The 13580-nt window shown below is 41.2% G+C and overlaps 1 protein-coding gene across 1 annotated transcript; it reads left to right on the top strand.

Moving 5' to 3' along the window:
* The first annotated feature begins 4875 nt into the window (after positions 1-4875).
* Positions 4876-8074, top strand: LOC147889068 (nuclear transport factor 2-like). The gene is made up of 10 exons (XM_087392302.1): positions 4876-5193; positions 5362-5420; positions 5510-5653; positions 5760-6072; positions 6155-6426; positions 6546-6732; positions 6819-6940; positions 7037-7099; positions 7194-7266; positions 7378-8074. The coding sequence occupies exons 2-10, from the start codon at positions 5367-5369 to the stop codon at positions 7695-7697; spliced, it is 1548 nt and encodes a 515-aa protein (XP_087248428.1). The 5' UTR covers positions 4876-5193; positions 5362-5366; the 3' UTR covers positions 7698-8074.
* The last annotated feature ends 5506 nt before the right edge of the window (positions 8075-13580 follow it).

Here is a 13580-nt window from a genome sequence, read left to right as displayed (position 1 = left end):
TTACCCTAAGTCTAACAATCCAAGTGTTAACATTGTCAACATTTTCCTCATGTTTAGATGGCCTTGTCAAGGCTCTCCTTAAGTACTGCCAAGTTGCATAAATTTAATTCCAAACATATTACCTTGACATTCTCTAATGGTAATTTGGAGAGGCAATCTATGATCTCAAAAAGCTACCATCTCTAGGCTCTAGCAACCAAAAAGTCAGCATGCATTCATTAGGTATTGCCAGATTGCTGAAATTTAATTCCAAACAAATTACCTTGACATTCTTTGTTATACGAAAGTTACACAGTGTAGCATAACAAGCCAAAACAGAGGGAAATTTCTCACACTCACTGCAAAGCATGTTTGCCTTGGTTGGGGTTCCATAAAACACATAGCATACTCATCTAGCGCTCCTCATTTCACTGGTATGTTTGCAAGTCATTGCTTTCAAAGTGCTCTTCATGTTTTAGACATATGTGTGTGTGTGTGTGTGTGTGTGTATGTATGCATGCATGCATATATATATATATATATAGAGAGAGAGAGAGAGAGAGAGAGAGAGAGAGAGAGACACACACACACGCACTTATATTGCACTTATATTCCTAATCTACTTAGCACACATTTTCAGTTATGGGAGTAGGTGTTCAATGCCTTATTTTCCTTATGACTTTTCACTATTTTACCATACTTTTTGTCTAGTACCACATGCTCTAACTTCATGATTTATGGGTGAATACCATGTCCTTATGGGCATCTCTAACTTTATGTTTATAATCCTCGTGTTCCTTGAGGACAAGGCATCTTTCCTAGATTTTGGAATCTAGTGCTACTATCTTTAGGAAATGTTAATTCTTTAACATGTGTAAAAAAACACCCACCTAGGAGATCCCCTTTGGAAGATTGCATGTACCTAGGGATAGTAGCATGGAGACATAAAGCCATTAAGGTTTTTTGGTCACTAGTACATACTCCCTTGATACCCCTAGAGGCATTTAGTGACAATAAGGAATCCTATCCTTTGTACATCTCTTGTCTTCAAGGAGGTGGGCATGATGCCAAAATTTACAATAGATACACTGTCCTATGAATGCAATGGGCCTAGGGCCCTATGATTTCCCTTAGGATATTTTAGGTTGGTAGCATGGAGCAAAAGGTAGCTTTACTTTGTGATAGACCAGAAGGACTATGACTATAGTCCTTATGAGCTCTCCATTGATGCCTATTTCTCTTGAGCCTCTCGTCCAATGGCTCCAATCTTACACACACACACACACACACACGTGTCACGTAGTTGCATTATTAGGAAAAAGGTTGGCTGCTTCTTCATAAGCTTCTCCCTCATTGTGTTCATCACCTTTATTGTAGATTATTTTGATTGGGTGGGTCTATCGTAGCTTCAAGGTAGTGGAAAATTTCTCCAAAAGTTGGCAACGGCTTGCAACAAGTCACATCACACAAGAATGGTGGTAAACAACATAGGTTGTGTACAAGAAAAAAAGCCTTCAAAACTGTGAGTCGACCAGTTTTGCACAACAAAACAATGGCTAGTTATATAGAAATGTCATGAGCAGAGATATGGCACTTCTTGCAATGAGCTGATATGAGCCAAAGCTAAATGGATAAGCTGAATGCTAGCACATCATGGGCTAACTCTTAGACAACTTTATGCTTGTGGAAAAGGCAACGGCCAAAATTGAGTAGAAAGTACTTACACAAGCAAGATAATGGCAGATGACTCAATAGACACAGAGTTTAGAAGCAACAAGGAGGATGAAAAGTCTTAAAGCTTTGGTACCAGAACTATCAATTAAAGAGAGGATGCACAAGGTGATGACCAAGTTGTGCTGCCAATATCCTTCCATCTTTCATTCACATGCATTGCTTACTGAGCATAACATTCATTCAACATGGGATTCCCCTTATCCCCAATGACCACTATGCCATGTCATAATCCATACATCCAACAACACCGCACACTTTATGCCCATATCTATGTCAATGCACAAACAATGAATACATATTAGAGCTCTTGTGACCACCCCATGTGACATTAATGCTTTGTTATCTTCACTAGGGCTTGTATCATGATGTAATTGGTGTGTTGTGCCCATAGTTGATTGTGATGATTCTAGATCAGAAATGTGCCATAAGAGCGAGTTCCCATGAGGGAGGTATTGGGGTGACGCCAGTGATGCCAGTGTAGGTTTTCTGTGTTCCCACATATCTTTGCTTGTATGGTTTGAAGGCCTTGTAGGGCTCCATTTGTGTATGGAAAGACAGAAGGGTGCAAGGGGAGATTTTTTATATGCATCTCCAGCTCCTTGCAAATGATCTCCCATTTTGCAAAGCTTTTTTTCTAAATGAGTTGACATAGCACTTTGGTTTCTAGTAGATAATGATTGATGTAGAAAAGAGAAAAGAGCAAGGAAGAGCAAGGGAGAGCAAGCTTGGAGGTGTGGATGCATGCAATAGAGGGCCAATCTTGGATGGGAAACGAATATATTGTGCTAGTGAGCTGTGGCCTTGAGCTGTGGCCTTGCCATATGAAAACACCTTTCTAGTGAAAGTCTTTAGCGTAGGGAAGCTTGTGGAGCCCCTATCTCACATGTGAGGAATTCTTACTATTGAGTCAAAACGTCCTTCTATTGAACATAGGAAACTTGTGCATGCTCCATCTCTCATGTGAAGATTTCTTGTATCAAGGCTATAGAACTAGAGAGCCAATTTATTTCTTGTTTGTGCCCTTTTCTCATAATTATCATCATCTCTCATATCAAATCCATAGGCTATTTGCATCTCCATGCATGGTTTAGAACGCTACATAGAAGACATACTTTTGATAACATTGGCTCATCAACCTCTGTGGCAGGCTCCCTTGATACTTGGTTGTACTCTAGTATTAGTGTGCTCTTGGAAACATATATTGAGTGAGTGGTTGCACTGACTAAGCATTGGATATTGGCAATGTACGTTGCCAATGTTAAAAAAATTAATCCATCTCATCAGATGTCACTACTTGAGGAACTACTCCCCTCCTCGTTCCCTTCAAACAATTAGAGTACTCATGGATGATGATGATAAAGTTCCACTCATAAACCTTGTTTTTTGTAAGACATGCTTAATGCGTTGGTATACAAGGATTAACACAACAACTTAAAGGTTATGATCTCTAACTTGCCAACATGCTTATGATGCAAGCACTAGCCCTATTGAAATGCATAGGGAACGGCTCGTTGCCCTCTCCATATCACATTGATTCATTGTGCCCTCCATATAGTTGGTCCACCCCATGTGTCGTTGTGCCTCCCATGAGGGTGGTGTATACATCTTAGAGCTATTGTGACCTAGCCCACCTGACATGGATACTTTGTGCCCTTCACCAAGCTTGCGTCATATTACAAGGTGGGTGAGAGATTGTGACTTGGTGTTCCTATGTCCATAGTTCATGGGGATGCTTCTAAGTCTAAAACATGCCATAAGTGGGAGTTTCCATGAGGGAGGTACTGGAGTGACACCAATGTGAGGTTTATTGTGCACATTCGTTCTTGAATCTTTCCTTGTAGAGTTTGAGGGCCTTGCAAGGCTCCATTCGGTTGTGAAAAGACACCAAGGTGCAGGGCTTTTGTTATACAGGGGAAATTTGTTAGAGTTAGCTCTAACAAATTTGTTAGAGTCAGTTTGAGGGCCTTGCAAGGCTCCATTCGGTTGTGAAAAGACACCAAGGTGCAGGGCTTTTGTTATACAGGGGAAATTTGTTAGAGTCAGCTCTAACTCCTTAGTTGCGAATGATCTCCCATTTTGCAAAGCTCTTTTCTAGATGTGCATAACATAGCACTTTGGTTTTTAGTAGATGATGATTGATGTAAAAAAGAGAAAGATCAAGGAAGAGCAAGCTTAAAGGTGCAGAGCATAGGGCTATAAATGCAACAAAGGGCCTAGGAAAACAACATATAATACATAGATCACAACTTTTGATATTTATTACCTATCTTACAAAAGCTTATAAGCAAGGTTGTAAGTATCCGTCTTTTTCCTATGTAGTACATAAATCACATATATCACCTCTCTTACAAAAAACTTGTAACCACGATACCGTTGTTTTGTTACACTATGCTATTGATGATGTAGCCTTGCGAGATGAAAACATCCTTCTAGTGACCTCTTTCACCTCTCTTATAGAAGCTTGTACGCAAGGATCTGGTTGATTTGTTACATTGTGTTGTTGAGTTGTAGACTTGCTAGATGAAAACATCCTTCGAGTGAAGTGTTGACATTAGGGAAGCAAAGGCTAGAGTAAGAGGATGGAGAGGTAGAAGGGATGGAGTAGGCTGGATAGAGAGGATGATGATGGAGAATCTAGAGTAAGAGGATGGAGAGGTAGCAGGGATGAAGTAGGCTAGATGGAGAGGATGATGAAGAGGAGGATATTAAGGTCAAACATAGCTTCTTAAAAAAAACGAACCACGAACCCTTCATTTTTATGCCTCACAAAAGATGTTTTTAACACCAAAATGACCAAAATCGATGTCTCAAACTTTAAACTTTTGATACAAAATGGATGAATTCAACCATGTGAACATTCACATAAAAAATGAAATAATAAAAGTCCACATCACAGAACAAAAAAAAATCATGTACCATATTGTGCCCGCCCCATCTCAGATATGAAGATGTCCCTCTATTGTATGTGGGGTGATTCTGCTCTTTTTCTCATAACTATCATCATCTCTCATCCTTCGAGTGAAGGCTTGACATTAGGGAAGCTTGTGCACGCCGCATCTCTGATGCATCTCTGATGCGAAGAAGTCCGTGAATTGTATGTGGGGTGATTCTACTACCCTTGTGCTCATAATAACTATCGTCAACTCTCATATCATACATCATCTTCAATTTTGAGATCCAACAAAAGGAAAGCTCCCTCTCGTGTTCATTTTTGCAACCAACTTTTTCTTCGCTTCCCCCCAAAAGCCCTAATTTGCCCTTCTTACACCAGTTTCTTTTCTTTTTCTCAAACCTTTCAAGCTTCCTCTCCCTTCTTTTCCTTTTTCTTCTTCTTCTTCTTCTTCTTCATCATCATCTTCTTCATATTCTTCGCCAAGAACTCGTATTGGGCGGTGCTCCCTCGGCCTTGCCCTCGCTGGGCACTCCGCTTGCGTATCGAGCTTGAATCCCTTCTGCTCTCGCAGGATCTACCCCCCTCAGGTCAGCTTCTTCTCCCTTTCTTTCCTCTCCCTCCTTGCCTGCCTCTTCTCCGCAAGATTCGAGTTTTTCCTTCTTCCAGTTGAGGGTTCTCTGCGATCTTGCATCAGCACGAAAATCTCTGTCTCCTGCGTCTTCCATAATCTGTTGGCATGCCTTTTTTGCCCTCAGATTCGATGGCAGGCCAACCGGGCAGCGCTGCCGCTCCGATGCCAGCGACTGCTAGTATTGTAAGTTGCTCATCCCCACCTTTGCACATCAGAGTGGAATAGCCCGCGAATTTGGTGTTTAAGAGACTGATGAACATGTCGGTGATCAGGTTGGGAATGCTTTCGTCAATCAGTATTACAATGTACTCCACCAGTCGCCTCATGTGGTCCATCGGTTCTACACAGATGAAAGCAAGCTATCGAGAGCAGAAGCAGGACCCAATGGGGCCGTGGACACTGTATCTACACAGGCGGTAAGTGGTTCATATCATCTTTGCGTCACAAGTATTGTCGGGTCGACGAATGTAGGATGATGCCAGAGATGCGCTGGCCTTTATACCATTTGGAGCTTTTGTGCAGAAAATCTATCAAAAGGTCATGTCTATGGACTACGGAGATATCCGGGCAGAGATCAAGACGGTGGACTCCCTCGAGTCTTTGAATGGGAGTGTACTCGTAATGGTCACTGGCTCTCTTTCCAGCCAGAGCAGGGCCAAACGCAATTTCGTTCAAACCTTTTTCTTAGCACCACAGGAGAAAGGCTACTTTGTCTTGAACGATATGTTCAGGTACTTGGACGGTGAAGTGCCAGTGCCATCTCTTCAGCCGATTGCCGCCCCTTTGGCAAACGGAAATCCAGATTCCCACCCAACGCCAGACGTACCAGATCAAGGTGAACATTATCTTTTTGTAGTACATGCTTGTTTATTCGTCTGGTTGCTTATGTATTGTAGTAACAATTGGTTGTGGTACAGGGGTTGTGGATACGCAGCTGCCCCCCTCTCTGCCCCCTTCTCAACAAGAGGTCAGAGAATGTTCGAGCTCTGCACTTGAAGAGGGTATTTCTTCAGAAGATGATTATCAAGTCCCAGAGGAGCCAGAGGCTCCTGAAGTAGAAGCAGATACTGCTGAGGAAGTTGCCCCTTCTCATCCAGAAGAAGGCGTAACAGCTTCTGAAGAGCAGCTTCCACCTACTGTAGAGGAAGCAAACCCCGAGGAAGCACCCAAAAAGTCCTATGCATCTATTGTACGTCTCTATTCCTTTTCCAACACTGTGAATTCAGCAAGTTTTTTTTCACTGAATAATTGGCCTGGCCAGGCTACATGAAAATGACGTGAGCTGACAATTTTGTTCATTTTCTTCAGCTTCGGGTTCGCAGTGATGCGTCTGGTGCTTCTGTTGCTGCACCTCCGACAGCTGTTTATAAAGCTGCCCCCACCCAGGTTGACCGCTCAACTCCACCCTCCCAAGTGTCACAATCAGCTGCTCCTTCAGCTGGACAAAACTCAGCTTCAGATGAACCAGATGAAGGCGCTGCCGCTGATTTTGAAGGTTTGTTTTGCTCCTTGGTCAGTGGCTTTGTGTTATTTTTCTAGTTCCTATTCAACACAGAGCTTCAACTTCATGGGTATATTCAGGTGATGGGCGGTCGGTGTATGTCAAGAATCTTCCCTTGTCTATCACATCACCAGAGCTGGAGAAGGAGTTCCAAAAATTCGGGCCATTAAAGCCTGGAGGTGTCAACCTTAGAAATCAAAAGGTATGCCATGGGTCATAAGGCAGTAATGTGGGTGCTGAAATGCTGCTGTAGGTTCATGTTATCAAATTTTAAATGACTATTTTGTGGGGGATTCAGGTAGGAGTATGCTTTGCTTTCATCGAGTTTGAGGACCCTAGCTCAGCCCAGAGTGTGATAGAGGTATGGCAGTGCTTGATTTGCTACCATCTTGCGAAATTTGCATTGTGAGGTTTAAAAGTACTTGGGGTCTTAAAGGTTAAATTTCTTGTCTCAGGCTTCTCCCATCTCGATTGGTGGACGCCAAGTTTATGTGGAGGAAAAAAAACCCATGCCTACAGTTCCACGAGGTAGAATATTACTTCCTGCAATTTTATAGCGAATGCAAGCAAGCATCACACTTTAAGAAATGCTGTTCTGTGCTAGCCTCTTAAGCTTATGACAATTATTTTTGTGATCAGGTGGCAGGGGGCGATTTAATCAAGGCAGAGGCTATCAAGGTGATGGAATGCGTGGCAGGGGCTACTTTGGAGGTCGAGGCTCAGGAAGAAATAGTGTGCAGGACTTGGACAGGGACTTCAACAACAGAGGACGCGGTATGGCTACAGCTCGTGGAGGCTTTGGTGCAGGAAATACCTATGCTTCGAACAACTATGGATCCAATTTCAATTCTGTCAATGGATATCGGAGGGCTGATAGTCAGGGTGGGAATGGTCCTCGTGCTATAAGGCGGGGTGCTGGGAATCAAATGGGACGTGGCCGTGGGTCTCCTGCTGAATAGAACAATGCGTAATTAGCAAAAGTGCTTTGTTATCTGGATATTTGCTACTTGTGAACTAATCATTTTATGAGGCTGCTATTGTAGCGTTAGGGTGGACCGTTTCCACTGTACTTTGCTAGATCTGCTTACTTTGATGTTACAGTCCTGTGCACTACCTAGGGTTCGCTCCATATTTATGCAGCCCTTCTAGGGTTGCATGCTAGGTTTTGATTTCATGAAGGCATATTCAGGATAGATGCACCAGGCAAATATTTTTTTGCCCACAATTTTGCATCTATCTTTCCAGTCGCCAAACCAATGAGACTGTTTCTAGGTTGGTTTGATGTAAGGTCAAATGCACCCAGTGAGTATCTGCCTTAACCATGATCTTGTTTGTATGCCATGTCTACATCGAAGTTTCCCATTTTTACTAATCATAGAATGGGCTGAAGCTGCCTAAGGATGTGAACCCGCATTCAATGTTGTCTACTAGGTGGAATTTAGAAGAATTGGAGAGCTGAAACCAAAGGATCTAGCTTAGCCTTGTATTTTATAGCTGCTTTACAGGATGCATTCTGGGAGTAGGAGAAATGAATCATGCTGAAATAAATGCAGCTAGACCTTCTTTGGGTTTCTAGATATGCTGCACCTTGGAATGTAACATCAACATATTGGACGTTAACTTGGGTGTAGGGTTTGGATGATTCTTGTTGATTTTCTCTAGAGATCAAGAGGGTGGTGCACTGGATGCATTTATCTGATGTACAATCCCTCTCTTTCTACTTCTCTCTTTTCTTGTTCACTAATAAAAGTAAAGGACTGGCTCCACCCCTTTTCAAGTAAAATTCTCATCGATTATCTCAGGTGAAAAGTTGAAATAGATAACCAGAGTCCTATAAATTGTTACATGCTCCATTAATTTTCCTTGTATCTGAAATGCGCTTGACTGTGGCTTTTCTGGCTGATAATATACAAGTTGAATCTACCATTGCTGTATGAGTGCCAACCACATGGCAATTAAAGTTTTAAGCTTGTGTCTTTCAAGCATCAACATCATCTTGCATCAAATGGTCCATATTTTTCTTTAGTGATGAATTATTATCTTCCATAAACAAAGTAGGAGCCAGAATTGATTCTGCTATTCAAAAGCACTTGTATTTTGCACCAGTGGAATTTCATGCCCTCATATTTGACTCTCTCTCTATCTCTCTCTCTCTCTCTATATATATATATATGTTGAAGGAAGTGTAAGACTGCACCTGCTACTTCTTGAAAATTCCCAATCTACTTTAAAAGCCATGTCTTTCTTAAACTGTTGCTTTCCAGGCCAGAGATAAAAAAGTCAAACATGTCTTAGATTATTGAAATTTATTTTGTAGTCCAGATGTTGCAGAATAACTAATTGGTTGCAGCCGAATTTGAAGATGATTGGAAATTGGAGTTGTTCCATTTTTGTTTTTTTGGGGGTCACATGCCCTGTTGTATTGGAGGGTCTACACTTATCATTCCTAGTTCATGCTGATCAGGATCTCTTTGACTGTATATTATTTCAATAGGTGACATCATGGCTTAATCTTTCAATAGTTAACTGTGGTGAATGTGGTTTTGGGGCTTTGAGTGGGTCGGGATTGTTGTCATGTGTTTTATATGCCGAACGCAAGATGTAAGAACTGATATACATCCACAGAAGGATCTGATGTATGACTGCGCTGCTTGTTTCACAAACATTTGGGATTGTAGATGATATTCCTGATTGTCTTAGGTATGGAATCTACACCAAGGGCTTTGAGAGTAGTTTCCTCTACCAGAGGAAGCTTTGAAATTCTATCAGAGATTCTGTGAATAGGATGGACATGCACTTTGATTATCTGTTGCATCATTATTATTGAGACTTTTATCAAGCTGTTGGTTTGATTGTAGCAAAGATGTGTGCAAGACAGTGGTCTTTTGTAGGTGGTCATGATCCCCATCAAACTGGGAAATGTGGTGTGGTGTGGTGTGGCTGTGGTGGGCTGCACATGGTTTCATTGTAGATCAAATTTAATGTTTATAAGTGCGTGAAGAGATTCTTGTGGTGGGTGTGGTGGGCTGCACATGGTTTCATGTGTTGATCAAATTTAATGTTTATAAGTGCGTGAAGAGATGCTTGAAGATAGACATTTACTTGAGGTAAAAATTAAAATGTTCACTTGTGGGTGTAGAGTGTTGGAAGCTTTGATTTATATTTTGTAATGGTTTTTTTTTCCCCCTTGTTGATTCTTGAAAGTGATCCACGCAACAGTTTGAATGGGCAAACAACTCTAGGAATTTTGAGATCGGGTTTCATTGCCCTGTCGAGGCACAACCACAAGAGCAATAAAACACCTTGAGTATGCTTGATGTGTGGGGTGAACAACTAGGAATCTATGACTTACGATTTTTTTTTCTATAGGTTGTGTTTGATCCATTCTTAGTTTAGTCATCTGAATGGATTGCAATGGTGTCACATTGTGTTTCACCTTTGGAGAATGTGCCATGAAAAGGTATTGATGAAGCCATTTGGTGGAGCATTTGATTAACGGGTAAGTTAGTAGCTTCAAAAAGATTCGTTGGTGATGACTACCCTATCTCCTCTATCGCTAGAGGAGGCCATCTTCACCTTTTTTTTGTCTTGGTCTTCCCTCCTTCCTAGAACAATTTTAGACGTAGGATGCTATGGATAGTCCAACTCTATGCACAATTTGAAGCTTGCAAGATAGGTATATCTATCAATGGTTTCAGCCAATACACTACCACATTTTCTTGCCTTAAAACTTCATTTGCGTGTTTGACAAGTTGTACCTCCTCATCACTAGAGGTTTGATTGCAAGATGTACACCTTAACTTCCTCAAGATTATCATGCCTAACTCTTGGATGGACTTTCTTAGGAAAGCCCATGAGTGGCATGCAATTTATGATAATTTTGAATTCTATGAAAAACTTGTGATTTAGTTGAAACTCATGATCTTGTCAATGACAATGCTCATGGCCTTGATATTGGGCTTTGTAGCTTTCCTCATTTTTATGTCGTGAGTTTTGCAAGGGAGAGGATCTTTAAAGAACCTAGAGCAATGAGTGAGTGAATGAGATTGGATGGGTTATCAACCTAGGACAATAGCAAGATTGCAGACAATCATCCGTAAGACTTTTGGAAGCTTGCATGCGAACTCTCTTCTCTCTTTTGCATGTATTGGCTCTCCATCTGCATATTTTAAAAAGTGTACCATTTGTGAGATTGGTAAGCTTCCAATGAGTTGTCTTCGTATTATAGCAAGATTAATACCTACCTTGGGAGAACCAGATCTAATTTCTATAGAGAGAATGGTAGCTAGAGCCCTTTGTAATAGAGTCAGACACAAAACAATATCTAACTTTGATGCTCTCTTTCTTGACAAAGGGCTATCATTGAAAGAATTGAAGGGTGCAGTGAAGGAGATTGTTAAGGGGAGAGTAAGCCGAAACATCGAGCGATTGCATTTGAGCAATGCTCATGAGGAACTTTGTCTAAAACTATAGTAGCAATCAATTTTGACAAAAAATTGTTGAATTTGCATAATATTATTTAGAGATTGTTTTTACTTAGACCATTATACTAGCATGTCAAAATTTACAAAAGTCCTAGCTCGAACCACCGCCTCGCTCGAACGGGGAGGACCCTAGGAGAATATAGTTTACTAGTGGAGTTTTATCAAACTTTTGGGATGTGGTAGGACCCTACCTCTTACTTCTATGACAAGAGTCTCTAGAGAAAGGATACCTTGATCCAAGAATGAAAATAGGCATGATTAAACTCATTCCAAAGAGGAGATAGAAAGATGACTTAAAAAATTTGCATTAGAGAGGAACTGAAGGGATTTATTGGAGGAAGACCTTTTTGGAGACAATTCTCACTTTATGAGAAGGCCTAGAATATGCTGGGGAGCAAGGGCAGGACATTTGTTTCCTCAAGGTGGATTTTCACAAAGCATATGATAGGATGGAATGGGGCTTTATCTAGTGCACTCTTGAAAAGATGGGGGTTGGTCCTAGATTCAAAAAATATGTGGATGTGTTGCTGATATAGGCATGAGCTAAGGTTGAAATGAATGGGAAATCACCTCCCCATTTCAACTTAAAAAGGTCCATTAGGCAGGGATGCCCTCTCTCCCCCTTGTTGTTTGCTATATCCAAAGATGCATTAGGATGGCTTATCCAAGAAGGTGTGGCCATACGTGAGATTAAAGGTATTGAGTTGGAAGGGGGAAAATACCTTTGCCTTTCCTTAGGATCCTTGATTAACCACAATAAAACTAGTTTTTATTGGAACAAGGAGTCATCCTCTAGATTTTCTTGAGACAAAAGGCTACAAATTAATACAAGGAGATATTTTCAGGTTTCTTGTAATCCCTATGGGTTTTAAATGCTCCAACAAAGCAGATGTGATTGGGTCCTCAAAAACTTAGAAACAAGATTTCCAAATGGCAAGGCCTCAAACCTTCATTGGCGAGGCACACACACACGCATGCATGCACATGCGAGTGTCATACAAAAAACAACAGTGTCATCAGCAATCTAAATTTCCATGCTCAAGGGAAATCCCACCCTAATAAAATTAGCTTAAGATCTCAGAAAATTCATTCTTAACCATTTTTTGTATCCCTTTGTGATTTATTTTATTTCTTCCTGGTACCCCTCTAAGAAAGTTCTAGAGAAAATTAATCACTTTTGCGTACCTTTCTGTGTGGGGGGGGGAGCTAGGGCAAAGGAAACTTGCTAAGGTCAGGTGGAAGTTTTTTACCATGCCTAAAAGTGTGGGTGGATTGGGAATTGTCATCCTCAGACAGATTAATGGCCCAATAAAGCTATCCAAAACCCATATACACTGTGGGATTCTTAGTCCAGCTCAACATTTCCAAGGTCGAACCAATCAGATGTAAGCATTGACAATCCCTACCGCAAGGTGTGGCTGTCTTTGGCAAAGAACCTTGTATGGCTAAAGAATCAGAACTTTGGAAGAGTATTTGGAAAGCTTGGGAGTCCCTCAGGCATTTCTTGAAGTGGAAAGGGTTCTCTAGAAAGATTGGCACATTCTTCAGTAGTAAAGACTCTATTTGATTTTCTATTATACACAGTGACCAGCCTCTTGCAGACAGAGCAATCAAAGATGCTCTGAAGTTAAATAAGAAAGGACTGAGAGTTTGGATGGATCTATGGGATAGGTCAAGGGTTCAATGGAAAGAAGATATGTTTTCATAGAGGGAGTATAGGTTAAAGAGATTTGATATTGCCTTATTACGAGAGAGGAGAGGTTTGTGGGAAAGGGATGCTTGGCCTTGGTTGGGTGGCAAGGAGGTGGCAAGTTACATATGGGTGGGTCAAATTATCTCCTCCTGATTTCAGTCATAGTGGACACTCAGGATGAATTGATTGAAGAGATAAATAGAAGATGACATAGGAGAGACAATGCCCAGACCTGGCATAAGAGATTTGATAGAATATGGCAGAGGGACATATTCGAAAAATAGGCCTATTTGCTATGGTTAATCTTTCATAAAGTGGTATGAATAGCTAGAGGGCAAGAAGGATTGGCCAAGATGATGGAAAATGCTTGCAATGTTAGAGAGATCAGTGGAAGACATTCCTCATATTCTTATGAATTGCGCATAGTCTATCAAAGTTTGGTATATGGTTTGGAGTAATATTACCCTTTTGCCTTCCATTATGCATACATTCTTTTGGGGGATGTGCCCTCAAGAGTACATGTTGACTAGTCTGTTCTTAGGAGCATATTTTTAGAGGGGAATATGTGGATGTAGGATATTTTTTGCTAACGTTGGTTGGCCTTAGGCTTGTACTAAGAATTTGGAGAAGGTGAATTTGTTGGTGCAGGAGGCTCACAATTGTCT

This window comes from Dipteris shenzhenensis, chromosome 21 (genome assembly GCF_047967505.1).
Source record: "Dipteris shenzhenensis isolate YYH24624 ecotype China chromosome 21, Dip_SZ_1.0, whole genome shotgun sequence".
Taxonomy (NCBI): domain Eukaryota; kingdom Viridiplantae; phylum Streptophyta; class Polypodiopsida; order Gleicheniales; family Dipteridaceae; genus Dipteris; species Dipteris shenzhenensis.
The sequence above is the reverse complement of the archived record's forward strand: the minus strand, read 5'-3'. Positions and strand labels throughout refer to the sequence as shown.

Excerpts from the sequence above, each read along its gene's own strand:
- LOC147889068 (XM_087392302.1), top strand. The coding sequence starts at position 5,367 with ATGGCAGGCCAACCGGGCAGCGCTGCCGCTCCGATGCCAGCGACTGCT. Across the intron at positions 6,427-6,545 it reads AAAAGTCCTATGCATCTATT|CTTCGGGTTCGCAGTGATGC; the intron begins GTACGTCTCTAT and ends CATTTTCTTCAG. Across the intron at positions 6,941-7,036 it reads TCAACCTTAGAAATCAAAAG|GTAGGAGTATGCTTTGCTTT; the intron begins GTATGCCATGGG and ends TGGGGGATTCAG.